The 26,667-nt window shown below is 40.4% G+C and overlaps 1 protein-coding gene across 2 annotated transcripts in view; it reads left to right on the forward strand.

The window, feature by feature from the left end:
• Positions 1-26,667, forward strand: part of enox2 (ecto-NOX disulfide-thiol exchanger 2) — a 169,401-nt gene that overhangs the window by 54,228 nt on the left and 88,506 nt on the right. For both annotated transcript variants that reach the window (XM_069170718.1, XM_069170719.1), the window contains one exon: positions 23,697-23,843. In XM_069170718.1, the coding sequence (XP_069026819.1) occupies positions 23,697-23,843 (147 nt within the window). The remainder of the gene's footprint in view (positions 1-23,696; positions 23,844-26,667) is intronic.

Below are 26,667 nucleotides of genomic sequence, written 5' to 3' on the forward strand. Positions count from 1 at the left end.
GGATAATGTGAAACAGGCAGTCTTAGGAAAAAGTGAGGAAGTTGATGTCTAGAGCCGTGTGACATGCCACTGCACCTGCTCAGCTTGTCTTTCAATTTTCACGCTTGTCATTTAAAGGCATTTAGTAAAGGCTGGAAAAGTGAGAAATTGGAGAGCACTTGAAACACGTCACACAAGTGTTTAATACAGTACATGTGCAACAAGCTCTGCTTTGTTTTGGCTGTGATCTAGAGAACTGGAGCTACTTTTTACTTCAGGGCAGACTTGTGTTTAACTCTCCTCTGTCAGTATTCCTACTTTGATGGCTATAATGTAATGCTTCTTGTGGGGAAAAAAAAAAGAGGATTTTTGTACTCCGATAAAGCTAAACGACACTCCGCACTCTCATTACCGTTCTGCGACCACAGTACTACTCCCAGGATCTTAGACTTGGGCAGCCACACCGCATGTGGTCAGGACAACAAGACAGAAGGATTTTAATTCCAGTTTTATTGTTGTTATAAAAAAGTGTGCTGTCTCTACTTCAAGTGTGGATGAGGATCTTTTGCTGCATATTTTTTGGGGGGGCTCCCCACAGCCCATCCATCATCCTGCGCTTCTATCCATCAGGCAGATATTTAAATGATCAGCCCTAGAATCTGCGTGTCATTCCCGACGGAGGCTTTGGCCTTTATAAGGACATATGCTGACAACAGCTGACTTAGCATCATGGCAGTGAACACAGCCATTACAGACAGGGAGGTAATTGGATTCACAAATCAGCCGTGGCTCCAGGTTTATAGTGGCACTGGCCTTTATGGGTCATATTTCAGAGGCCGGTGGGCAGTTTGTCAGAGGAGGGTTGGTAGTAACGAGAAACTGGTGAATGAGAGTCCCAGAAGCATCTGAACATCCCTTTTGCCTTCAGAGAAAATAGAAAGTGGATCCTGAAACGGTGGTCCCAAATGAGATCTTGTCAAATATTACAGCTCTTAGCTGAAATGAAGTGAAATATGAGGCATGCTCTTTTTTTGTTTTTTTTGGTTGGAATTGTCCCTTTCAGTGCTTCGACCTTGCCGTCTTGTAACCATTTTCTTATAGTTTACCTTCCGTTTTTTATTTTGTGCTTTATATGGGACCTGTTCCTCCAAACCACTTATTCTGTACATATCCATTTCTTTCCAGTTGGTTGTTGTCTCCCTGCTAGACAAATAAAACGTCCCCTATGTAACAGGGAGGTCAATGATAAAGTGTTTGTGTGTGTGTTTGTGAGACTGGGTGGGAGGAATAGCTAAAGAGAGTCTTCTGCCCGTCTTCCCCTCGACGAGCTGAACCGCTGCAGGTTCTCAGTCATGCATTCTGTGCTCGTCTCAACAGAAGTCAAGGAGGTGGATCGATATGAAGATTAATCATTGTGTCCAAGTTGAGGGTTGCACCAACAACCTGCATTTTTCAGGCCTCCAGTGAGTCCCCAAATGCTTCCCTCCCTGACGAGCGTTGAGCTTTAGCTTGTTAGTGTGGTCTCTGGACCGAAGCTGCGCTGAGAGAAAATTGGACCGGGCTCCAGGGATAACACTTGGAGGCTCAGTGCAGCTCAGCTCAACACCACCAACAGGCAAACCAGGACCCCCACAGCATTTTCTGGGCTTAATGTAACTGACTGGATATTAGGTTAACTGTTCTCTGAGGTATCAAAAGTGAAAGGGTACCCTTTGGGCCGCAGCGAAATTCTATCCGTTTCTCTTGAGTTCCCTGCTTTGAAATGTGCTTGATTTTTCTGCGTTGGATCAGTTATTGAAGAAACAACTCCAGGCTGACAATTTATAGTCCTATGCAGGAACATGTAAATACTCCTTATTTATATGGTCATGTTTTATTATAGTCTTCTTGTCTACATGGGGATTATTCAGCGGGTTTGTGCAATTTGTCAATGTGTCACTATTGAAGCACGTTGATGTATCGTGTCTTGAAATGTCCAGTATGTCATGCCAATAAATCAACAGCATGTGTTTGTGTGGAAGCCTGAGCTGCCGTGGGAGGGAAATTGGCCAACACCGGATTGATAAATGTCCCTCCTGAAGGCCACTGGAACATTTTAGTGAGTCAAAGATATGCCAAAATCATCAGACGAGCTTAAATCAGTCAGGTGTCGCTGGCAGATGTCTGGGATGATTAGATTACTCTGAAACAATCTTTGGTTTGATCAAAGACGATGATGATGAAAAAGATCGTCAATGCGGTATCAACCTTTCGCCTCAATCCCTTAGAAAGATTTACATATCTTTGTCAGTTGACTTTTCACTCAAAAGATAGTCACACTGTTCGGCAGATGTGGTTATTATAGTAGCTGAATGTGCCCAGATTCACCTGTGTAAAGAAAAGACTATATCTGCATCGGAATTATATTTATCATATCTTGCTTTTAACAACGTGCCCTTCCAATCTTTCTACTGCATTAGGTTGCAGTAGAGTCGACTTAAAAGAGAATATCTCTGAAACTAAGTTTATAATGGTTTAATAATATTTGCCCAGAGTCAAAAGGTTGGCCATGACGATACGCCTGAACAGCAAAGCAAGGAGAGAGGGGAAATGGTAACATCACGCTTTATCAAGAGCACCCACCAAAGTACATGTTTGATCTAGGGTCAGTGGAGAAGCTAAGTATTATACACAAGAGCCAGTCAGTATGCATGCTTTTTGATTCACTTCCCTCTAATCTTGATTGGACGATTTAAAAAAAAAAAAAAAAAAGGAAAGGAAAAACTGACATTGTCCAGTTTATGCTGGAGCAGGTTCAGTGTCTTAAGTCTCATCAGGGAGATGATGCAGTGTCCGTTAGTACTTCAGTATGTCTGATAGTAAAATATCTTTCTTGATAGAGACATGTCTACTTTGACATCGAGGAGTTTGACATCGTTTCACACTGTTATTTCCCTTTTACAAACCATAATTGTAATCATACTGGTCTTGCACAGAAACAGAACCTTTTTTTTTTTTCTTCCCCCTTTTCTTTTTTTGCTGGAACTTGGAGACATAGCACTCATCTCTACTTGCCAGTTCACACATAATCCAAAGCACCGTTGGAAAGAAGTTGTCAGCAATAACAACTGAGAACAGTTGAGCGTGTTTGTACACACACACACACTTGGATGCTTTGTGTGTTTGCTCTGTCTGCATGGGAATGTGTGCTGTTGACATTGAGACGTCAGCCTCCTCTGCTTCTGTCAAATGTGTATTTGCATGTGCTCTCAGAGATTAGAGATTTATTCGGAAGTAATTGTCTGATTTTAGATGTTCTTCTACAACCAAGGATTATATTGCTTATCTGTTGTTCTGCCGTTTTGGTCTTGCAATTGGTCTATAATGTTAAGAAGTGGTTAATAATGCCCATTATTGTTTCTTGAAGGCCAAGGTGACCTCTGCAGTTTGTTTGTTTTGTCCAGCTTACGATCCTAACTCCAAAGAAATGCATCTGTCGAGACTCAGACTAGTGAAGCCTCACATTTGAGCAGCTGCAATCTAAAAACGCTCGACATTTTTGCCTAAATATACTTGGAAGTATTGATATTCAAAGATCAGTTAATTGACTAACGGTATCAGCTAACCTTTTTATACTGCGCTCATAAGAACCTTAGCGGTGTACTCTTGGGATAAAAGAGGTGAGAGTGGAAACAACAGTTCAGATTCATAAAAAATAAATCATAATTCATAACTCAAAATGTAAAACTTTGACATTTTCTTTTTTTCTATTGCCAAGTTCTCATGCTGTAAGTATGACTGATCTAAGGGTGAGAAACATGTGTTGGCAGCCGAGATGAGTATCTCAGGTACCACCTTACAGGTTTTTTTTTCATATTAAATGATCAGTCATTGCCATCTTGTGCTTGTCACACCTGTTCTTTTCGGTTTCCTCTCTCATCACTTTAGTCATTAATAACCGTGTGACTACAGTCCCTAGTCTGTCTGCTCTGATGAGTGAGGGGTGACTAGATGGCACGAGGAGGGGCAGAAGAGGGCAAAGAAAGCACATCAAATTGGTGCCAGGCTCAGCCAAATCATAGCCTCAGGAGCCATCCTGTTGCATGATCTATGGGGCTTCATTTGTTTGTGCTGTTTTGGTAATTAAACAGGGGAGGCCCACTCAGTGGAGTCTGGCTGTTGGCTTAGTTTCTCTCCCCTAATCTTCCCATAAGACCAGATAATTAATGTTGGAATGACAGGAGAGCCCGCAGTCCTTCTGTTAATGGAATGGATTCATCTTGTTTACTCAACTTACCCGTTGTTTCTTTATTCAGAGCTTGGCCAGGGTGTCACTGCTGCGGCAGTCACCGATATCTGGATTAGGCATCTGTCCAGACATCTCGTGGCAGATGATGTCAAGACAAGTTCTGGTGCAGAAAGAAATATTCTTGGCTAGAATGTATCCCTCTTCTTAATTATCTGTTTTTTAAACGCATGGATTGTGAGTTTGTTGAATTTTTTTTTTTTTTGCATGCGTGTATGTTAAAGGTTTAGGGATATGGCTTGTGACCTTGTTGTGGCACTCAGCCTGAGGTCTATTGGTTCCAACAACAATTAACAAATACATCATACCATAATTAAAAAAAAAAAAAAGAAAAAAAAAAAAGGATTAAATAGTAAATTGGGGACTATTTTCACCCTTAGATTGGCTCCCCCCCCCTTACACACACACACACACACACACACACACACACACACACACACACACGCACACACCCTCATTGGTTTGCGAACTGCCGATTTGAAGCCTTGACTCTTAAATATTGATTGCTCCCACCTTGGTTGTTTGGATGAGAGGGTGGAGCAAGGGGAGGAATGCATTGATCTGACTGAGAACTCAAGAAACTATACACGCTGACCTATACTGACAACCTGACTCCAACCCAGGCATGACAATCTAACCAGACACCCACTCTTTGAGGCCTAATATTCAATTAATGATGGAATTATTACACGCATGTAATAGTATTAAGACAGCAATCAAAGTCTGCTGTACCAAGGAATTGGCTATCGTATGCAGGGCTTTGACAATATCATGTTTCCAGAAACAATTCAATGTTGGCATTTCATGGCTTTCGTTCACAACAATGAGTAAATTAAATACCACTCAAGTTGAACTTTAAAGGTTCCCCGTGAGGCTTAAATCCTCAGTGTTTGCATTCCGTGTTCACGAGCAAGCAGTCTTCCTCTTGTAATGCCTTTGCTGGGACGTTGTTTGGTTTCTCGGCACATTGCTACCACCTGTTGAGTGGAATAGTGTGTCGGTGACGGTGTTACTCGTGTGCATGGGAGTGTGCATACACGAGATAAAACAGGACGGGAACCCCTCATGGGCGGCACAGGGGTGGAGCGGTTAGCACTGTCGCCTCACGGCAAGAAGGGTCTGCTGGTCGGCCGGGGCCTTCCTGTACGGAGTTTGAATGCTCTCCCGCTGCCTGTGTGGGATTTCTCCGGGTGCTCTGGCTTCCTCCCACCGCCTAAATCCATGCGTGCCAAGTTGATGGCTGATTCTAAATTGGCTGTAGATGTGAGTGTGGATAGTTGTCTGTCTTTCTGTGTTGGCCCTGTGATGGTCCCGCAGCCTGTCCAGGGTTGTACCCTGCCTTTGTCCAAAGTCAGTTGGAATAGGTGTCAGCCCCCATCATTTAAGTTAAGCTCTTTAATGGGCTCGGACAGAGTTACAGCGCTAACTCTCTTTTTAACTATGAGCCTTCAACAACACAGAAATCATCTGCTGCTGGTTTATTGGAGGTTCCCAGCAACAGCTGGAAGAAAATTGGGGATTCAGCTGTTGTCAACTACACGCCAAAGCTGTGGAACAAAAACTACTTGTAGATATCAGGGAAGGTAGCTCAGTTAATACTTTTAAAAGAAAGCTCAAAACGTATCTCTTCACGTTAGCATTTAACTAGTTACTCTTGAAGCTCTCTTGCACTTGCCTGCACTTGAAGTACCGCACCTTTATTTAATATTTTAATTCTATTTGTGTTTAATTGTATGCATTTGATCTGTTCTTATGCATCTCATTTCTTTTCCATATTTTTAAATGCTCCTTTATATCTGTTTTCATGTCAAACACTGCATGTAATTCTCTTCCTGTGAAGCACTTTGAGCTGTATGTCTTGTATGAAATGTGCTGTACAAATAACGTTTATTATTATTATTATTATTATCACAACCCTCCACAGAATAAAGCGGGTATAGATAATCAATAGATGGTGCAATTGCTCTTCATGATTCTACTTGATGCCAAAACCCCAAAAGGCACCTGTTTAACAGCTCAAATCTAATGTCTGTACATACCATTAAACTGCCTAATGAGTTAGTTTACTGCTGCCCCATTTACATGTGAACATGTAAAGAGAGCGGCATGTTTTGATTTGTATTCATAACCTGCTCTTGACAAGCGATGCACTGAATGTGGCCTGTCACATACAGGCAGTGGACATGTAGCCTGCAGGTAAACAGAGCTGTGGGTGAATGAGAGCTATGCCCATGGAAATAGTGTTCTTGTGGGCAAGTAGCTGCTCAAATCTCCCCCTGAAGCGATATTTTGACAAAGGCTTTTAAAGAGCTGAGCTGTCAGCCTCAGCCCTCCTGACCAGACCCTCATTAGCCAACACCACCACCAAGAGAACAGGCTGATGGAGAGACCTCTTCAGCAGCACTCAAGAGAAAATGCCTTTCTAACTGCAAATTAATTTCAGAATAGAGGATTCATGGGTGAGAACAAGGTGGGGAGTGCTGGGTGAAGTGGATTTCTCTCTGAATGACATGCCACACGGATTCTCATTAATGTGGTTTCAAGGGAGAGCTTAATCCCCAGGAGCAGCTTATAGGTAAACACAACAGCATGGGGGTGTGAGATAGTCCCATTGCAAACTAGTTGTTTAGGATTGGGTTTAATTGTCTTTGCACACTAAGCTTTTGTTCATGTTGCCTGCAGCTGAAATCTCCTATCAGGTCCTTGAGTCTTTGTAATAGAGAGGCCATGGCATGTGGACAGTTAACATGCAGACAAACATAAGCTCCAAAACGGTAGATGATTTCTAAACAGGGGAATCATGAGGTCTTGGAGATCTTAAGGATACTTGACTGCAGTGAAGTCCCCTCAAGATGAGCTGAGGGGGAGAAAGTTAATTATTTTTTTACATTACTGTACTACTATGCTTATTTAGCTATGACCTTTAAATTTAGTATTTAATTTCAAAGTCAGCCCAGACATCACAGCTTTGCATGTCATCTCCTAATGCCATTTTTGCCTTTTCCATTCTATTTCTGGAAAATGAAGTAAAGATATTTCCAAGCAAAATTATTTTTATCGACTAAGGAATGTTACATTGACGTCAAGTTACTAGCTATGGCTATTACATAGACTGAGGTTGAAATAGTTGTAAAATGCGTTTGTCTTTTTAACCATTTACATTAGGATTTCAAACGCCTATACAGGTATAAACCAATGTAAAGGGCTTTAGAGTTTTTCTTCATGATGACAATATATATTGCACTTGTGGGTGACTAACGTGAATCGAGCGAAACTCGTTGTCAGTAGTATTTTTTTGTTTGTTTAAATCATCCGAACCTCATTTGTCTCGAGACTTTCTTGCAAGCCATTAGAAATGTTGCGGGTTTCTTTTCTCATTTGAACATTTCCAAGCGTTAACAGCAGAGTGGCATCATTGCATTCATCATCATTCATTAGTGATTTTCCAATTGTCCTCTGAGGAATTCAGACAAACGGAATGGTACTGGGTCTTGTAGTACAGACAGGATTAGAGTTCTGCTGTGGTCTATCATCCAGAAATAGCACAAGCCATTGGCTGGCTGCTCTGGGACGGAGTGGTTACTAGAGGGCTTCAAGGTATTTAGTGGTCTGTCCATGTTGGAGTTTCACTAAGGCCATTTCTATGTAATGTAAAGTTATTACTAGTCTGTCTGTAATTCTTCCCTGAGTCAGTGGATTATCATGTCTATCCTTTAAAAATCCATTTGTAGTATTTAGTTCTAACATCCAGATCCTGCGCTCCAGTGTGTTTGGACTGTCGCACCTGTTGGACATGCCTGAGGTAATCTGATGTTCCATATGATTTAAAACCAGCAATATTCATTTCGAAAACCTCTTTTGTCTGACAGCCTTTTCAGGAGCCACGGTATCGACTAAAGAGTTGAGTGTTGGGCGTTTGTATGTATGTTTCAATGTAGTTAAGGTACGGTGGGTCTATAAGTCTTGAGAGTTTGACGCACTGACTCCATACCATTTATCTTCTAGCTGTGACCACTAGAAGATAAATGTTTATCCCATGTTAGGCATCCTAGTTTGACAAAAAAAAAATGACATTGGCTATTTTTGTTATTGTTGTTGTCTTTTGATTTTCTTTTTTTCTTTTTCAGAATTTCACTCCCCAGAAAGTAACAGGAGATTGGGGGAAATTAAACAATTCAATGTGCCACATTCTTGCTTTTACGTGACTTGGCGTTTTGCGTTAGGACAGCAGAAAGAAACAAAGTCCCAATAGAATTAAAAGGCAATACCAGCAATGCAATTCAATGATGATAAATCGACCATGTGTCAATGAGTAGTCGCAGAGTTGTATCAAGTGTATCGTTTTCAATCCACCCGTGAGTTTCTACCGAGGTATTATCATTGCTGTCAGATACCTCGTAAGAGTTCCTCTTTGCGTCAACTATGTACAATGCATACATTACATAAAAAGTATCATACATGGGAGTTCTCTCCTAAAAAAAAGAAAAAATCCAGGGTATAGAGTGTGCCGGCAGCTGCTTCTTCTTTTACACAAGTGCTCTATTGATTGAAAAGGAGATTGCAATTGATTGAGAAGGAGACCAAAATCACTGAATCACTCCAGTTAAAATCGTGCTCCTGCTCTCCCATTTCAATGATAATACATTCTGCACAGGTGAAGTAATGTTCTGTGGCAACCTGGCAAGTTTGTCTTTTTCTGGAAACAAAGTGGTTAGATGTTGGAACACATTTTTGCAACGGGGTGCACGCCAAGTTGTCACTAGGAATCAACTGAAAATCTTTTTTTTTATATATCTGTATATATATGTTCAGAGAGAAACATACTATTTTTAGACATGGGCGGGGGGAAATACAGTAGCCCAATGATATAATGGTATTAAGTTTATCATTTTTGTGTTTGTATTTAGAATACATTGTACTGTGCGTCACGCGAGCTTAGAAATGGAGATTTAAGAGAAAGCTGCTGAGATTTTGACCTTGCCACAGTGGTTGAAACACCCTATGAATTAAAATGTATTTTTCTTCACCATCTCGATAACTTTTTGCCTTCTCAATAAAAAAAGTTCTTTCTGCAAGTCTCATTAAGTCAATACAAGTCAAAATCAAGCCGTACATTATCAGCAGATATAAAATCCAATCAAGGAAATGCTGCACTGTGAGACTGTGCTTCAGATAGTGGAAAGCTTCCTCCCACTATTACATCCGTTCAATGCATTAGATGTCCTAATGGATATACATTTCAAATGGAAGTGGGACTCTTTATTCATTATGTTGGTTGACTGGCCTCTGCTGGGCTTGGATGCTTCCTCTATAACTGCATAAGTGTGATCTATAAACTTTCTAATTGCTTTTGTCCTGATCTCCTCCATGACCAAGCCATTTATTATCTACAAAGGTCCTTTAGGTCATTTCCTGTCCTATTTCTGTGGTATTCATCAGGGAAACTTGGCTGCTGCAAAGTGAAATACTTTAGATGATATTAGTGTTATTATTTGGTTTATCTGTCAAATTACCGAAAGCCTGTCCCCTGAGAGATGGCATGGAGTGTGAAAATGGCTGGGAATGTACGACTGATTTCAAAGAGGGCAGCACATGGTTATCCAAGCACTCAAGGCTGCCATGCTACATTTGTGCGACACAGCTTTTGCACTTGGTCAGAATGAGAAGAGAAATGGTAGATTAGCTATGAAAATGTTGGTCTGTGTGGAGCTGAAACCTGGGAACTGAAGAAACACACTTTATCTTTGTACATTTTCAGTGACTCGGTGGTCCATAGCTGCAGTTGACGCAACATATGGCCTCCATGTAGAGGGGGCATTGTTGTTTCCTCCCTAGTTTTGATCTGCTAACTTGTTGACAGGAATTTAAATGACTCGCTCCTTGTATCTGAATCCAACCAGCTTATCCTTTTTAGCAATGAACAAATGAAGTCGCACTTTTTGGCTGGAACCTTCAGTTGTTCACTTTATAATTCTTTGGAAAACTGCAGGGAAGCAGAGGTAGTTAAGACACTCTTAGAAAAAGAACAAACATAGCTTGATGTATTTCCCGCCAGTTTTCAGAACAACCACTTATGATATATATATATTTTAAAAGCGGTTTTGGCTTCTGCATCGGTCACAAAATACGTTTTATTCTTGACACTTTTTGGCAAGAAAGATGAGCGGCGAGGAGACACATTTGACAAAGTAAAGCTGTGATCGAACATCAGTGGGTAGATGGGAACACTGTATCGTGAGTAGCAGCCTGCAGATGGAGAGCCTGTTATAACACTTTTTGAACTTGATTTTGATATATAATTTATTTAATAGGTTATGTCCTGTCACACGCGTATATCTCAGATGCAGCAACCCTCTGAATGCACATTTTTCTAGGTATACATTCGGGCTGCAATTGAAGATAAAAACTTGTTTTTAATTAACTGTTTTGTCTGCAGCATGTCAGAAATATGTGAAAAATAACTATCATAATTTCTCATAGCCCAACAGTCTGAAAACGTCACATTTCGGAAGCTTTAACCTGTAAAAATCTTTCAGTCGATTAAATAGCAATGACCCTAACAACATTAAGGATCTATTATGTTTTATTTTGGCACTTTGACTATTCTGACTTGATGCATACATTTTGCCTGTCCTCTGCTATTGTACTCTGCTACTGCTGACAAAAATATCACCACTCTATAGACATCCTCTCTGAATATGTCTTGTCAAGGCAGAAGCCAATAAAAAAAAAATGTCATTAGCTGACTGGAGTATTTGGAAACACTGCTGACATTAATCCTGCTACAGATCCGTCAAACTCTCTTATTACCATTCCGATGAATATGGGTTACAGCTTCCTCGACAACACAAGTTACTGGTGTGCTGTTGCCATTTTGACTTGGTGTTCAGAATCTGATGCATTACTATTCTTCCTACAGTTGCATACTTTGCTATTGTAGTTTGCACCAAGGGTCACGTTAAAAAGATGATTCACTTTGCCCTTCGTCAGTATGTTTCTCTGTTTAAATGAGTCACAACTTAGCTTTAGCATGCATGAGTGGAAACTCAAGGCATTTGAATAAATCAAATAAATCACAGTGTTCCTAAGTGGGTGTTTAGTTGACCGAGTGCAAGCTACTGTGACCCCAACTGCTCCCAGGCTCCCCGAAGTAAAACAAAGATGTTTTGCGCTCTTGTGCCCCACTTTGGCTATTTTCTTTATTTATGCTGTGAGTCTCAGTGTGGCAGGTCTTGGAATAGATTCTCCTTGACTGGTTCCCTGGTCATTATAGGAAGACGTTTCTCTTGCTTCACTGAATAATTCCTTCTGGCACACTAAAAACCCTCTTTGCCACGAACACCTTCTCGCATTTTCCACCGACAAAACAAGAAACTTCAGACAATGAGTGCTGACATTTTCTGCCACAGGGACCATTAGCACTCTCATGTGTGATTAAATATTATTTTCTGCTCTCACGACATCTCATGTTTGCATGCATGTACTTGGTGAGGGCAAAACGGGATTACATTATAAATGTGGCCACAGTGAGTTTTGTCATTTTTCAAAGAAGTATTGTGACTTGAATCTTTTTTGATTTTGAAACTGTGGGATTATTGGCGACATTATTCAACTACTCTCTTATTTTTTTTTTTTTTTTAAATATTAAAGGGGAATTCTGCTTATTTTACACATGAAGATCACTCTCCTCTAAATTACGGTTTCTTAAGCTTAACAATCAATCTTAAACCCAAACAACGGGAACAGAGTGTGAACAGTTGGGGCATTTATCAAAATAGGGTGATCTTGGTAAAGACACGACTGAGTTGCATCACGGGAGGTGCCACAGAAGTGTGTTTGCTCACTTATTCTTACACTTGCTTACAAATCCCTCAACTTCGTGAGCCACCTGTTTCATCCATTATGATATTGCACTCATAGTAACAGGTGAAATGAGGTAAGAAACACAAAGTTTCAGATAGGCACATACAGGGTGCAAACAAAGTTCCAGATGATCTAAACCACTTTAAAACCTACACAGCCTAATGTTACTGAAAGCTTAAAAAAAAAACAAAGTAGTTTGTTTAAGTGTCATTAGACAATAATTTGAAACCAAAGTGTTTTTGTAGCTGCTCTGAATTCACTCAGACTGGTGTCCTTGAGAGGGGCATGACACAATGACTCGTACAAAAGGGTGTAATGACACATGCTCTCCAAGAAGGCATTCATGGTGTCGCACTTTGGTTGTCCAAACAATACATGACCGACGCGGTTTAGTGAAGAATAATAAGAGACCTTGAGGGAATTTCTAACTGCCTTTTCACATCGGCATCATCAGACCACTTGTGTTTGTTTTACCCTTTAAAGCCACTATTAGTAATGTGTCCACACTTCTAAATATCAGAAACTATTTCTGTGTACTCACTGTACCATCTGATGAGCAGAGCTACAAAACATAACTCAAGTTGTATTAAACCTTCATTTTTGTAAAAAAAAAAATGACCCATTTAAAATACAAGTATTTCTGTGGGGAAATTTGTATTTTTGTCCAAAAACAGCTTTAGACTACGCTTTGGATTCGGTTGCACCGTTTCCTCTTTCTTCGCAGGTGAAGCTGATAAGTAGGCTTGGCTCAAGTAGCTGCCAACTAGCTTGTCTATAGACAGGAGCTGAGACAAGTGAAATAAAATCATGGTATATCACATTTTATCATTGATCACTAGACCTGCAAAACCACACCTCCTGGCTGTCAGCTTTTGAACAGGGATTCAGATTGGTTTTCACAAAACTGTCTAGAAGTAGGAACTACTGAAAGCAAATATTACCATCACTTGTATGCTAATCAGCGGTTATATCAAGGCAGCGTGTGGGTCCCTGTTAGATCGTGATCAGCATCAGCCTGCACAGTGAGGACTTGAGCTCGCTGGACCAGAATTCAGAGCTCCGACTCCCGGAGAATGACAAGTAGCCATCTGGTAATTTTTCTCTCCAGACCTGTACGGCAGCTACATCCCGAAATAGCATCAAAGGCGAAGAATTGTCTTTTGAAAATAGGCTGTTGCATCTCGAGCAGGAGAGATCTCACTTGAATTGTCACTCGGGGGGTCTGATACATTTGGATGGAGATTCAGTCACACTCATTTCTCCTTTCAGAGAGAAGAAGCTGCACACACAAGACAAACAATACAAACAACTAAGGAGCACTTTTTACAAAAATTAATTGACACACAAGGGAATAAGTCTTGTTATCTACTATCCTTGAAACTGAGTACAGCCTCTGGGATGTTCTGAAGCGTACTGACAAGGTGTGGGCGTGTTTTTCAAACCCAAGTTTAAACATGGCTTGCAAAGAAATCTGTGAAGTTGTGACACCAGAATTTTTTTTTTTAATGGCCATGGGTTGATTTAGCTTAATGATGCTCACTTCCAAGTACTACTAGCTGCAGGGCCCTATCTTCCATTTCATTTTTAACATATTTGATATGAATGGTTGATAATTGAATTGTAACCGGTTATCATTTGTTTTCTTTATGGATTACTAGACATCAACTTTATATCCTCAAGATCAAATGCTCTTGGAAAAGTTAATTAATCAAGAGACAATGAATTGCAATGACTTTATACAAAATATATGCGTGCCGTCCCGATGGCCTTGGGTCAATACATTCTTCAATGAAACATTTGAGACATTTGTTAAAGAAATTATTGCACTAAATACTCCAGTAGCCTCTTTCACCTAAGGCAAGCAAGTACAGACAAATGAGGCAGAGGATGACTCAAATGAAAGAATAAACTTAAGGACGAAACTTCATACAATTGTGTCTGAAAGTAGCTCTCTGACAGTTGTGTCTCATGAGCTTTGTTACAGCCCGGACATCAATGAAAGAAATATTCCAATTTTCATTTTAGAATAAACTCGGACATTTCTAGGTATTGTTTCTTCCCAGTGTCCATTTCCTTTGTCTGCTTTTGTTATTCTATCTTTTCTCTTTTTTCCTTTAAATATTCATGAGCAATATCGGTTATGTCCTGTTGCATGAAAGCTGCAGTTTTATATCGACTAAGGGTGATTCAAAGAGACGGGTCTTACTGCTGCAATCAAAAGCCTAGTGCGGGATAGATCTTGGTGTTTTTGAAAGCTCGTGTCAGCGCTGGCAGCTGCTCATCATAAATCTTGTGTTCTCCGTTTCAATCCATTCCGTTGCAAGTATAATGTAGAGGTGGTCTGAAAGAAAGTAGAGAGCAGCTGAGATTTCAGTACAGGCAGGGAAAAGTAGATGGTGGCTAAGCACAGGAGGGAAGAAGAAGGCATAATTAAAAGAAGCCTGCGTTTGAGAAGACAGAGACGGAGAGAGAGCAAGAGGTGGTGTAAAATAAAATGGAGGTTTATGAACAAGCAGACGGTGCCAAAAGATGGGGATATACATTTTTGGAGCCCTAAAAGAACAGTCGGTCCCCTTTTTGACCCAAACGTTCTTTGATTAGAAGAAATGACTTGATCCACACTCTTAAAGAGGGCGTTTAAATATTGTCTGATGCGAGACAGAAACTTTCAGTTTCAGTAATTCCATCTGCTTGCCCTTAATTAACACTTGGTTTGCCAATGAGTGCATGTGTAACCACGGAAACTACTTCACTTTGCATCAGTTTGAGCCTCTTGTGTATGTTCCAGTTTCAGAAACTAAAGTTTAAAAAAAAAAAAAAGTAAATCTCCTGGTCTGTCAGACTCTGCAAATCGTGGGCGCACGGTGTGGCGTCTTAAAGGTGGCCGTTTACAGCCGCTCGTGTCGCATTCGGCTCTCTGTGTGCCGTTGTTGAAGTACGTTTGCGACAGGGAATGTCTCATTCGCCAGTTCTCTGGGACATCAAAACACATCAACATAGGCTGGATGTTTTTCTGACAGACTGCAAATAGCTTCAACGACTATTTAAGGGAAGGATATTTCCCAAGTCATTAGCATAAAGGCGCCAGGGCCAGTCACAGCACATGCCATGCTGTAATAATGATACAGAAATATGCTCTCATAGCCAAAATATCCTCAGTACCGCAGCCTAATTGTTGATAGCTTGAGCTGACCATACCCTGCATGCATTAAAGTACTCCGTCTATCAAAGCAGAGGACAGATGGGAAGAGCTTAGATGTTCAGTGTCCTTGAGGACAGTAGAGAAGAACCGGTCTTATGGGACAAACCTGCTTTTTAACTTTATTGCCTGCTACCACGAGAGCCCTGTAGATTTATTAGACTGTCGTAATGCATTGCTCTCAAAGGACATTGCGCATGCATCCGTAAGCTAACACGACCTTATCAACTGCTGTGTTGTCTTGTTAACACGCATACACACAGTTGTTCACTCACTGCCATGCAGAAAGGGCACGGGCCTTTGACAGTAGAAAGCGGATTAGACTGCAAACCAAAGATTCTTAGTGAGTTTAATGGAATAGAGATGAGTGGATGGGAGATTTAAATAAATTAACCTTCAGTGAATTCCCAGAGGCTTGGCGGAATGATAGAGGGGGTCTGAGGAGGATTTTTTTTTTTCCCCCCTTGTCACTAATGTAATGAATAGTCATGACATTATTATGGTGAGCTAGTACAGTGGTTCTCAACCCTTTTTTTTTTTTTTTTTTTGGAGTTGCGACCCCCACCTCCAGAAAAAGCCGGTTAGTTTTCGTGACGTAGAAGTGAACACTGGTGATATGGACAAAAGGAACACGAACATGTATTGCCCTCCTGTTACATTAACTCAAGTCAATCTGCCAATTGGATTAGTTGAGTTTATATCACGTGCAGAGCAGGAGGGAGATTTGTAAATTCACTGAGATATTCCAGCGCTAGCATCGTTTTAAAATAGATTAACCTTTACCAAACCCCCAACCGTAAGATCATTCTTCTACCTACTTGATATCATGATATCAACCCTGACATTTACTTAAAGATGCAAAATCCTAAAAATCTGGGACATTCTTATCTCTGGTTAGAAACTAATAACACAATGTAATAGCTAAAAAAAAAATTAAAAAAAAAGGATTTTTGTGCTATAATTGCTGTTTTTGTGTTAGAAGCATTTTTCTTATTTTTCATACAACTACCTCCCAGCTCTGGCTCACCAGTCTTATTAATATTAAGTCCAATTCAGGGGAATGTTTTTAAATCCATGTGATTAATATTCATTGCTGCACTTTGCGTCCCTGTGATCCCTGTTCAGCTGCGTTGCCAGTGAATTTAATTCACTTTACTGACAGCACCTGCTGCAATCCCAAACAATAGAAAAGTGGGAACACTTTATCTCCCACCATAGGAACAATTTCTGTATTTATATATCAACACAGGGACACTGAGTGTTGTCATGTTTATAGTAGGTTGACTGTGCAATCAGACTTTGAGTAGCATAAAAGCAACAAGCTCTGTATGTTTAGCAGAGAAATTGTCCACTTTTTGGATCCGTGCTGGTGATTGGTAATGTCCTCTTCATCTGATGTGTGTACAAACAAGCAGACAGTTGACCCAGCAGAGGTCTCCAGTCTGTCTTGATTTGACAGGTCTCCATGGAAACAGTCAAACTTTAACAACAGCATCTTGTACTACCTACTGTTGGCAGATGACCCCATGGGTAAAACGGTGTCACTGTGCCTTCTGTTTTCAGTATAATCAATTATGTGTGAGACTTCCTGTCATCGCAGTCTGTTGCATTAGAAGCCGAGGCTCCGTCAGTCCACGCTGCTGTCTTCAGGTTTTGTAATTGTCTCTGGTTTTAATGAGAGGTTTAGTTTTACCTGAATAAAGTCTCTCACTCCTTATCGTGAAAATGTGAGCAGTTATTGTAGACACATTGAGAATATCTGTGGTGATTCACTTTGTTGTGACTACAACACCAAAAAATGACAGAAGAAAATGAACCCCTCCGGTGTAACTATTCTAAACTGAAGTTTTGTTTATAAGAAGAAAAAAAAAACTTGGAAAACCTGTATGTGAAACCACACAATGTGTTTAATTGCAATTAAAAACAGCCATACTTGGTATACACCCAAAGGCTGCTGTGAGTCATGGTTACATCTGTAAATTGTGGTGTGAACCACTTCTCCTGCATAGGTGACAAATCCTTAAGGTTGTGGCCTCTCTTCAGGGAAAAAACTTGGAAAACTTGTATGTGAAACCACACAATGTGTTTAATTGCAATTAAAAACAGCCATACTTGGTATACACCCAAAGGCTGTGAGTCATGGTTACATCTGTAAATTGTAGTGTGAACCACTTCTCCTGCATAGGTGACAAATCCTTAAGGTTGTGGCCTCTCTTCAGGGAATATCAAAGGTGAGAAACGAAGCAGGACGCTCTCAGTTAGTTTTAGTTGTTATAATGACAACAGTCTGCTGAACAATGCAGTTGTACTTAAAAGGATCCAGCGTTTTCTGCACTTGAATGAAGTGCTGGTGATTTTAACTGGTCTTTGTGATTGCTACCCAACCTAACCTAACCTATAAATACACAGGAAGTGAAAAACAGTGGTAATAATCTCTTGAGAATACCACAGCTGCTTGGCATGCTGTACCATCCATTGCTAAGCCACATCAGTCAGACACCTTGTTTATGCATCTGTTAAGGGCACTCATAACTTCCCAGTGAGCTACCTTTTTAGGAAGCTCGTGCCCTCAGTCCTGGGCCAGAACGTGTTCTGTTGTTCTGCTGGACACCCTCCGGCTATTAATAGAGTAGCATATCATCTTATTGTGGTGACTGATCTATGGAGAAACTTTTTTAGCGACGCCTAATAGAGGTCTTGTGACTTGGTTTCATCAGTAACCTTTCAGGTGCCTGAAGGCTAATTTGGGATCTTGTTTTTGTCGACTTGCCAGCTGCCACCCAACAGGGCCCAGAGTTATAGCCTGTGACTGTCACATTACTCTGACCCGCAGCAACCAGCTTCGCCATGAATTCTGAATGTTATCAGAGCGTGAAACGTTGTCTGTACTACTACATTTGTATTTCTCAATTGGTAATGGAGCATGTGAGCTCTCTTCTGTTTTGTCAATCCATTATTGTAAGACTTTTTTTTTTTTTACTTTTACCGCAACTACTTGTTCCCTACCTGGTCCGCAATGCTGTTGTTCCTTATTAATTATTAATTAAGCAAAGTTGCCAACATTTGCTTTTTCCAGATTGTCAAATGTAAGCATCTGCAGCTATTCTTTCTTGCATATAATTGGAGAAGTAATTGACGACATTAAGATTTGGATTCTCGTTTAGATAAAACTTACTTTCAGAAACTGGAATGACCAACTAATGGTTATCCAAATGCAAGACATTAAGTGCTGCGGTATACCAGTTAAACTGTTACCTCCAAAATCTCTTGCTTAATGTCTTTTTTGATCATATCAAAAAATGTCTGATTTGTCTGTCTTAACGGTCTTACCATTCACATGAATTTTGATTGTGTACTCCTGGTAAACACCTACACTGCTAATCATCTCTCTATACTAATCACTGACGTCTGCCCGGGCTTCAGTCTTGTAAGGCTGAAGTTAAGACGGAAATGAGCTACAGCTATAGAAATAAAAAAGGAGGAACTCTTGCCATTGTGTTTGTAATGAAATAAAAGCAATGACAACCGTCGCTCGCTCTTTTGGATGTTTTGCTTTGTCTAAGCGTTAATTCTACCACGTGCCTCCAAGTGTGAGCTCACAACCTTGCAACACTGAAGTGGTGTTTTGTTAGTGTTTTCTTGTTTGTCTCTTTGTGTCTTTTGTATCTTTGACCAAATGAAGTGGAGAAATCTATTACCACCAAAAAAATTCCCACGTAAATTTCTCTCATGACAAATTCTTGCGCCAACTGGCAGCCAAGAAAGTTTGCCCTTTTGTACAACACCACCTCTTTGTTCAGTTTTTGCTGTTTAGCTTGAAAAGGGGATTGTGCTCAGCCACCTCGCCTGCTTGATGATCCAAATCAGTAGAGCCAAGAGGCAGTTTGTTGACAGTTAGGGTTTCATAATGAAGTGCAAGAGTCAGAGAAGCTAATTTATTTCTGATGTTGGGAATATGGTAATGTGGTGTGCCACCATCTGGCCCTTTGCCTTGTTCAGATGAATGAAGTCGCAGTAGTCTACATGGTCTGTGGCCGCTTCTCGCTATCTTAGATTAATAGTCCGCTGCTTTGGCCACCCGCCCCACTAATGCCTCTCCTCCCAGTGTTGTGCTGATGCTCATTTCTTTATGCTCGGCATTATATTGTACCGTTGGGTTAAATAATCTGATAAGAGTTACATTAAGAACTACAGGAGAATTACAGAGAGTTTTGTGAGAGCTCGTTACAGCTCAGTGCCACGCTGTCTGAAGCCGTGCCCCGTGCATGAAAGGTCACAGGTCGATCCCCACAGATGACTCGAACCCCTGTTGTGAAAAATGAATTCATCATTAATTCAAAGCACCCCTTTTTCATAATTCTGTCGGAGCAAACCTGATTACACCCATGCTCTGATAATTGCAACTGACACAGACTGCTGATGCCGTGCTGTGTTTTGAGGCAGGTTATGATTTATGGGAGTTTGGAAAATGTTTTTCGATTCGTTTACACTTACCAGTCACTTAAATTGCACGTTTTTTATAGTAAAAATATGCACATGGCCAAATGTACTTGGTTCCGACATAATATATTGCTGCTGCAACTAACTTGTTTTATCTATAAAGTGTGAAATAAAAAAAACACTAGGCACTATGCCTCAAATGTGTGATGTATATATTAAAAAGCCTTGTTTTGTTTGACCCATTAGTTCTAAAATTTATTCAGTTTACCTTCATAAGATACAAAGAAAACCAGCAAATATTTTCAATATAATTAAAATCTTTCTTTCTCAAAAAACAACTTCAAATAAATAGACAATTGTTGCAAATTACTTACCTAAACAATTCATTGAGTAATTTTTTTCAGATTTACAAATAACATGAAATGCTGTCTGAAGCTTGTTAACTTGTCAAAGCCCATATCATTAATACACTTATTTTACTGAAAACATTCCTCAGATTTTCATTTGGAGGGCAATTTGGAAGAATCAAGCTGTCACTGCTGCGATTGCTCAGGTCTCGCTTGGTTACTGATTAAGTGCATTATTGAACTGTCTCAATAATGTTATGAGGATGTGATATTCAGCGCACATTGCCCCATATTTTCCCGGGAAAGTCACAATGTGGATGACCTAGTTTGTTTCAACTCCAAGGCATAAATGGTATTTTAATGACCCACTGAGTTTCACTGCGTATTCTAATAGTCCTGTGCTTTCCTGGCTCACTATACCATTAATGGTGCATTATGCATCCTTGATGTAAGGGTCGGAATCATTTGTGATATTTCTTGCATCGGCACCACAACGTCGTACAGTTTGTCTCTCCAGTTGAGCGTTTTCATTTCATTAATCTACTCTGCAGCCCCTCTGTCCCGCCTCCTCCCAGCCTCCTGGTATTTATTTTCTTCCTCCCCTGGGGAGTGATACTCACTGACATTACTCCACCCTCAGGCCAGATGTTGAAACTTAAACACGCCATGCATCACTCTGCAGACAGATGAGTAGCAGCGCAGGCGGGTGGCAATGACCCAGCAAAGACATTGTTAATGCTCACGTTTACACCCACACGCATGCAGACACTCGCAGGCTTTGGTCATCAGCTCTGTTCACATCACCTCATTTTTAAACCAACATTGTTTTCAGCTGTTGGTAACTGTCTGATTTTAAGGGTTCTGAATCTGAACACGTCAGAACTCCAACACAGAGAAGGACACTTCTGATGGGTGATAAAATAACAGGCTCACAGCCAAAACCTGTTTCATGGAGACTTGATTTGTAGAATGCTTTCCTCCAATTAGCCTTCAAGCTTTATACTCTGGTAACGCTATCACTCAAGAGCCTGCTGTGGTACCGAATTTCACATAAAACATCTTGGATGCGGTCGATCATGTAGCTCTACCTCGGTTTTAAATCACACATGAGTGCAACAGATTTCCTCATGACTGATTCGCGCTTTGTCCTCAGCAGCGGTCACCTCCCTGCTTTATTCTTCAAGGAGAAAGGGTTGTGAAATCTTTGGATGAGCCGACCACTATGAGCAAAAGGGAACTTCTTTCCTTCATGTTTCTCTGTAATAATACTTAAACCAGTGAAGCTGAGTGGGATTTCCCTGCCAGCTGTTCAGTGCCGTTTCACTCTTTCTACGGCTCCTCTTTGCCTCTTACTGGGAACGCTTCATGCCTCTCATGACTGAAAGACTGTCTCTTTAAATGGTAACTGTCGCTGGTTATTGGTGACGGAGTTAACATTGGCAGAGTAATGGATTTCTTTCACTCTCTTGACTATTGATGGTCATCCTCAGAGAAGTGTGACAGATGGATGTTGAGTAGAGATTGACTGAAGAGGTGTGTGTGTGTGTGTGTGTGTGTGTGTGTGTGTGTGTGTGTGTGTGTGTGTGTGTGTGTGTGTGTGTGTGTCTGTCTGTCTGTCTGTCTGTCTGTTTAGACTGACTGCAACAAAAACATTCTCCATGCTGCAATCTAAAACTCCCACACACAGATGTAATCTTTTTCAGCCTTAAGGTAAAGTTTATATGCAAGTCAATGTTTGTGCCATCAGCACTTTGGCAGTAATGTAAAGTAATAGTTGTTTTATTCTCTCTGTCAAGTGTGGCTTGGTTTATCTCCATTTTCTTTGTCTGAGTGTCTCAACTGTCAGTCAGTGTTTAGCTACTTAATGTTGACTAATTTAAGTCGTGAAAAGTTAAGACACAGTTGACAGAAATCTATACTCTTATTCGGTCTGCTGTCACATGCAAAAAAAAAAAAAAGATAACAGCTGCATGTGCTTTAATTAAATTTGTCCTCAAAACTGCCACATTGGAACGAACATCACCTGTGAATCTTTTTTTTTTTTTTTTTTAATTTAAATGCCTAATACGTTGTTGATGTTTAGAGCACTGTCTGAGTTTGATACGAGCTGATTGGGATCCTTCAGACCTCTGATACAGCCACAGTAAAGTGGGGCTTCTGATCTGTTGTGCCATGGAGGGAAAAACAAATCAGAGCACAAAGAAGCGTCATGAATTTTTCATGAACGTAGACTGAGTTTCTCCAGGACCCCGCTCTGAATTATAAACAAATACAAACCTTAAAGAGCACAGAATAGCTGATACATATGAAGCAGAAAACACAAGTTAAGTTGGTTATCATTTATTGGGGCTCGGGCGCAATCTCCACATTATTTTTGTTTTTTCTTATTTATAGATGTAAGTGTTCTTCGTGTCTCGTATACATATGATGAAAATACATAAAAATGCTAAGTAGAACCTCGCCTCCACTGCTCTGGCTGATAAATAGGCCTCATTATACAGTATTTCAGTAGGGATCTTTCTTAAGAGTATACTACCACCTAATCACAGTTACATCAGTGTCTTTAAATTACAGAGGAATACTGATTTTATGAAAGTGCGACTTTGTTATGGGGTATTAAAGTATTAACGGTTCACAGCATTTTTTGATATAAACATTCTCGGTGTTATTTGCGCCGTATGTTTTAGATTTACATATTTGTATTGTTAGTTCTATCAAGGTCAAAACATAACTTTGATTGGAAAAGAAGAAAGCAGTGCATGTCGCTATGCATGCACAAAATATTGATTCCGATTTTGGCCAACAAGTGTATCATCGTCTTTTTTGCATGTCGGGATGGAAATGATCTGATAAAGAAAATGAAATCCATTTTCTGAATGAAAGTCATACATTTTACATTAGTTTTAAATGTGCAAGTTCATGGTGTCTACTCTCGCCAAAGACTTTCAAAAAGTGCATTAAAGGACGGATTGCCTATAACATAAAAATAGAGAAGAGTGGCCTTTGCGAAATCAGCTCAAGGTGATCTCTTCAATAGCTTGTCTGGTCTGACCAACAGTCCTAAACCCAATGGCAAAATATTTGCCATTTTGGTTTTTAGGATTACATAAATAATTGCTTATGAAAATGCCATTTAAAAAAAAAAAAAAACTTTCTGGCAATTTTTGTTTTGTTTTACTCCTCTTAGTTTATTCACATCCAACTTCTTATTTATAAATTTTAGCAGAAAGAAGTCCCTTTGCGAGCTGTTCTGGAGCTTTTGATCATATCACATGAATCTCATGCACATAGTGTTGACTAGTTGTCACCAAGTGGTAAATGTTTCGACCATTTTCTTTTGTCGGCTTAAAGGTCCACGGTCAAATTTACTGTATCTGCACCTTCAAATCGTCAGTTGAACACCATAAAGTCTATTAACCTGCGGTAGCTGTTCCGCAGTTTTCGATCATATTTATCGCAGATATTCTTTTTCATGAAATGTACCATTATACTGCTTTCTCTTTTTCATGTTTCAGCGTTCTCCCTCTTGGTCAGGAGCTATTACTTCATGTAATATCATGTGGCGTTTTGTATTGTCTTCTAGGACTCAACGCTCTGCCCTTCGATCCAGCAAGCAACAACGACCCCCTCCAGTTCAACGGATCCAGCGGCTCGCTGGTGACTGAGTGTCCTCCTTTGGAAACCGCTGCTGAGAATAGCAAGAAGAGGAAGAGAGCCAGCCTGCCTCCAGGTATTGACAACAACTACCTCACAACCGTTGCACTGCTGCTGCAGGATTACTCAATGGTCTCAAATCCTCCCCGTTTTGCCCTCAGCCATGTCAAATTCTAAATGCAAGTGTCTGTAACCTTAAATAGAGAATGCCTCCCTTCACTTGGGAGAGCTTTGATACAACCGCCAGATTTTTTTTTTTTTTTACCTTGTGATTCCTCTTCCTCCACCAACATCAAATGGCTGTGATGGGAATTGTTGCATAATCCTATTATTTGGTGGCAGTATGGAGAAAAAGTAGCTTATTTCGGTCTTTGTTGTTTTCCATTACCTTGCCATGTCCTGAGGCTCTGGTTGTCAGACCTGTTTGGAGGTCAGACAGCTGCAGCAGGAAACTGCTCCGCTGAGATTGTGTGTGTGTGTGTGTGTGTGTGTGTGTGTGTGTGTGTGTGTGTGTGTGTGTGTGTGTGTGTGTGTGTGTGTGTGTGTGTGTGTGTGTGTGCCTGACTGTCTGTTACTGTGCCAACACCACCTGCCACTCACAACTCTTAACACTCCTTCGGTTTTCTCACACAAACACGGACCTGTCACACAGAGAGGGACACACCAAGAGAAGATGTATGCGTATACGCGTGTTAAGTTATGTGAAAGTGCACTATAATTAGACTGTAATTTGAGTAAGTGCTGGGTTGCCTGGTAATGTGTCGAATGAAAGAAGGACTTTCTAATTAAAGAATTAAAGAAGTTCTGACTAATTAATTGCTTTGTAAGTAACAGAAAGAAGAGGGCCCTAAAGACGGTGAGGTGTTGTTCATGTTATCTACTTTCTTGGCGATGCTAATTGGACTGGATTAATACGCCACGGTAACACGGCCCTAATCGACTGTTCATCGTTTCCTCACATCTTCACATGGACGAGTTCACGACTTGATAACATTTCATTTCATTTTAATTCGCTGACCACGTTAAACCATAATTGGGCAATGTTTCATAGATGACTGTCAAACAAATAACCAATTGTGTACAAATGATGGACTTGTTTAAATGTCAGCTACACATAATTCGTGGAATTAACGCCGTGCGTACATAAAACAAGTTTCCAGTTTCAACCAAAATGAAGCAATCATTCAGAAGTGTTCATTTACTAAAAGCATTACTTTTGCTCATCAGAAAAAAAATTCAACAAAGATGTGTGTTTTTAAAGGAGAACAATTATTTCTCTAATGGCCTGAAGAGCAGAGAAAGAGCCGAATGAAATCTTCTCGAGCCATAGACGGAGTAGCACCCTCACTCTGCTGAAGTGTAATGTCTGAGTGATACTTGGAAATGAAAATGATACATTTCTCTTGCCAACTTTTGCTAAAATGCATCACCGGCAGAAGTTTTCCTTCAAATGTGTTGTTCAATTATCGTATGAAAATTATAGTTTCAGAAGTTGTCAGGGAAGACGGCAGCCTTGATGAAGAGAGACATCCAAAACCGCATCTTGTTGCAGCAGCTTTACAATCAATAACTTAAAGTGTCAACTGTGTGTAGATGCCATTTGTGACGAGAAAGAATTGTGCAAATGTGGGCGGAACGTGCAGCTTTTTCAATGTTGGATTCTAATTTATTTATGAGCGATGAGTTCTCACTTGTCAGATTTCCCACTACAGCACAGAAAGCCTGGTATCCCACCGTCATAATATCATTAGCGTAATGCGAAATCTCTGTCGGTACAACCAGTGCAGGTTTTTCTCTGCCATACTTGCGGCACCAACGGAGAATTCTTTATGTGCTCTTCTGTTGTCATATTTAAATAACATCAGGGGAAGCAGACATATTCCACAGCCAGAAAAAATGCTGAGAGCAACAGTTGGAATAATGAATGGAGTTATAGTTGTGTTTATGTACTTGTAAAAAAATAAAAATTGAGCATTGAGCTTTAAGATTTAAAAACATCTACAGTCCATAAAAAAATATAGTTGCGTCCAGTGGTGGACAGAAAATCAAATTGTGTCTTTGCATTGTCAGCTGTAATTCTGCACTATGCTATTTTGTATCTGGTGCTTTGCAGAACGTAGCTCATACAGGATATTGAAATGACATCTACTTTGATCCTTCTTCCTTATCACATATACGTCAAATAAATACATTTATGAGGCTTTGTAAATAAGTGGATGTTGGTTTTGGCTTGTGGAAAGCAGAATTTGCTTATAGTGGGCTATATATGTCAAGCATCAAATAGTGAGCTGTATAGTTAATGGGAGGCGGTAGGTATGTGTGGCATACGTTTTGCCTTGTAGTTTGTCAAATTAAAGCAGCTGACAGCTCCTCCGCAGCACTAGTGTGATGTATTCGACATGGTTAGTCCATAGAGTGCTTTATGTCCTCCACACTCAGTCTACATTCTTTCATTTACTCAGTGTTAGGACGACGTATACATACATCCTAATTTCAATTGCTCCATCCTCTGTCTCACCTTGTCTATTCTTTTTTTGTGCATTTACATATCGTGTCCTTTTTAAGTTGTTTTTTTTTTTTTCCCACTTACTGTTGACGACAGGGGTCATTTGCGACGGCGGCGTCTTTGCTTGATGTGTGCTGCTGAAAAGGAGACATTCAATGGGGCTTTTTTTTTTTTTTTTTTTTATTAACAATCTCCGCAACAGAAACTTGTTGGAACAAACACAATCAGCCCCCGCTGACAAATCACAACTCTGGCAGACCTCGCAGGGATTCTCCATAAGCACCATAGCCCTGACATGTTGCCAGCTGTATACACGGCTCTGCAGCTACAGTGTAAGCTACGTGTGAATGCACATGTATGAATCCAGCTTTGTGTCACAAACGGGACTTGTTAC

Source organism: Embiotoca jacksoni, unplaced genomic scaffold (genome assembly GCF_022577435.1).
Source record: "Embiotoca jacksoni isolate LCO1_2020_lvr unplaced genomic scaffold, fEmbJac1.0.p SCAF_5, whole genome shotgun sequence".
Lineage (NCBI taxonomy): Eukaryota > Metazoa > Chordata > Actinopteri > Embiotocidae > Embiotoca > Embiotoca jacksoni.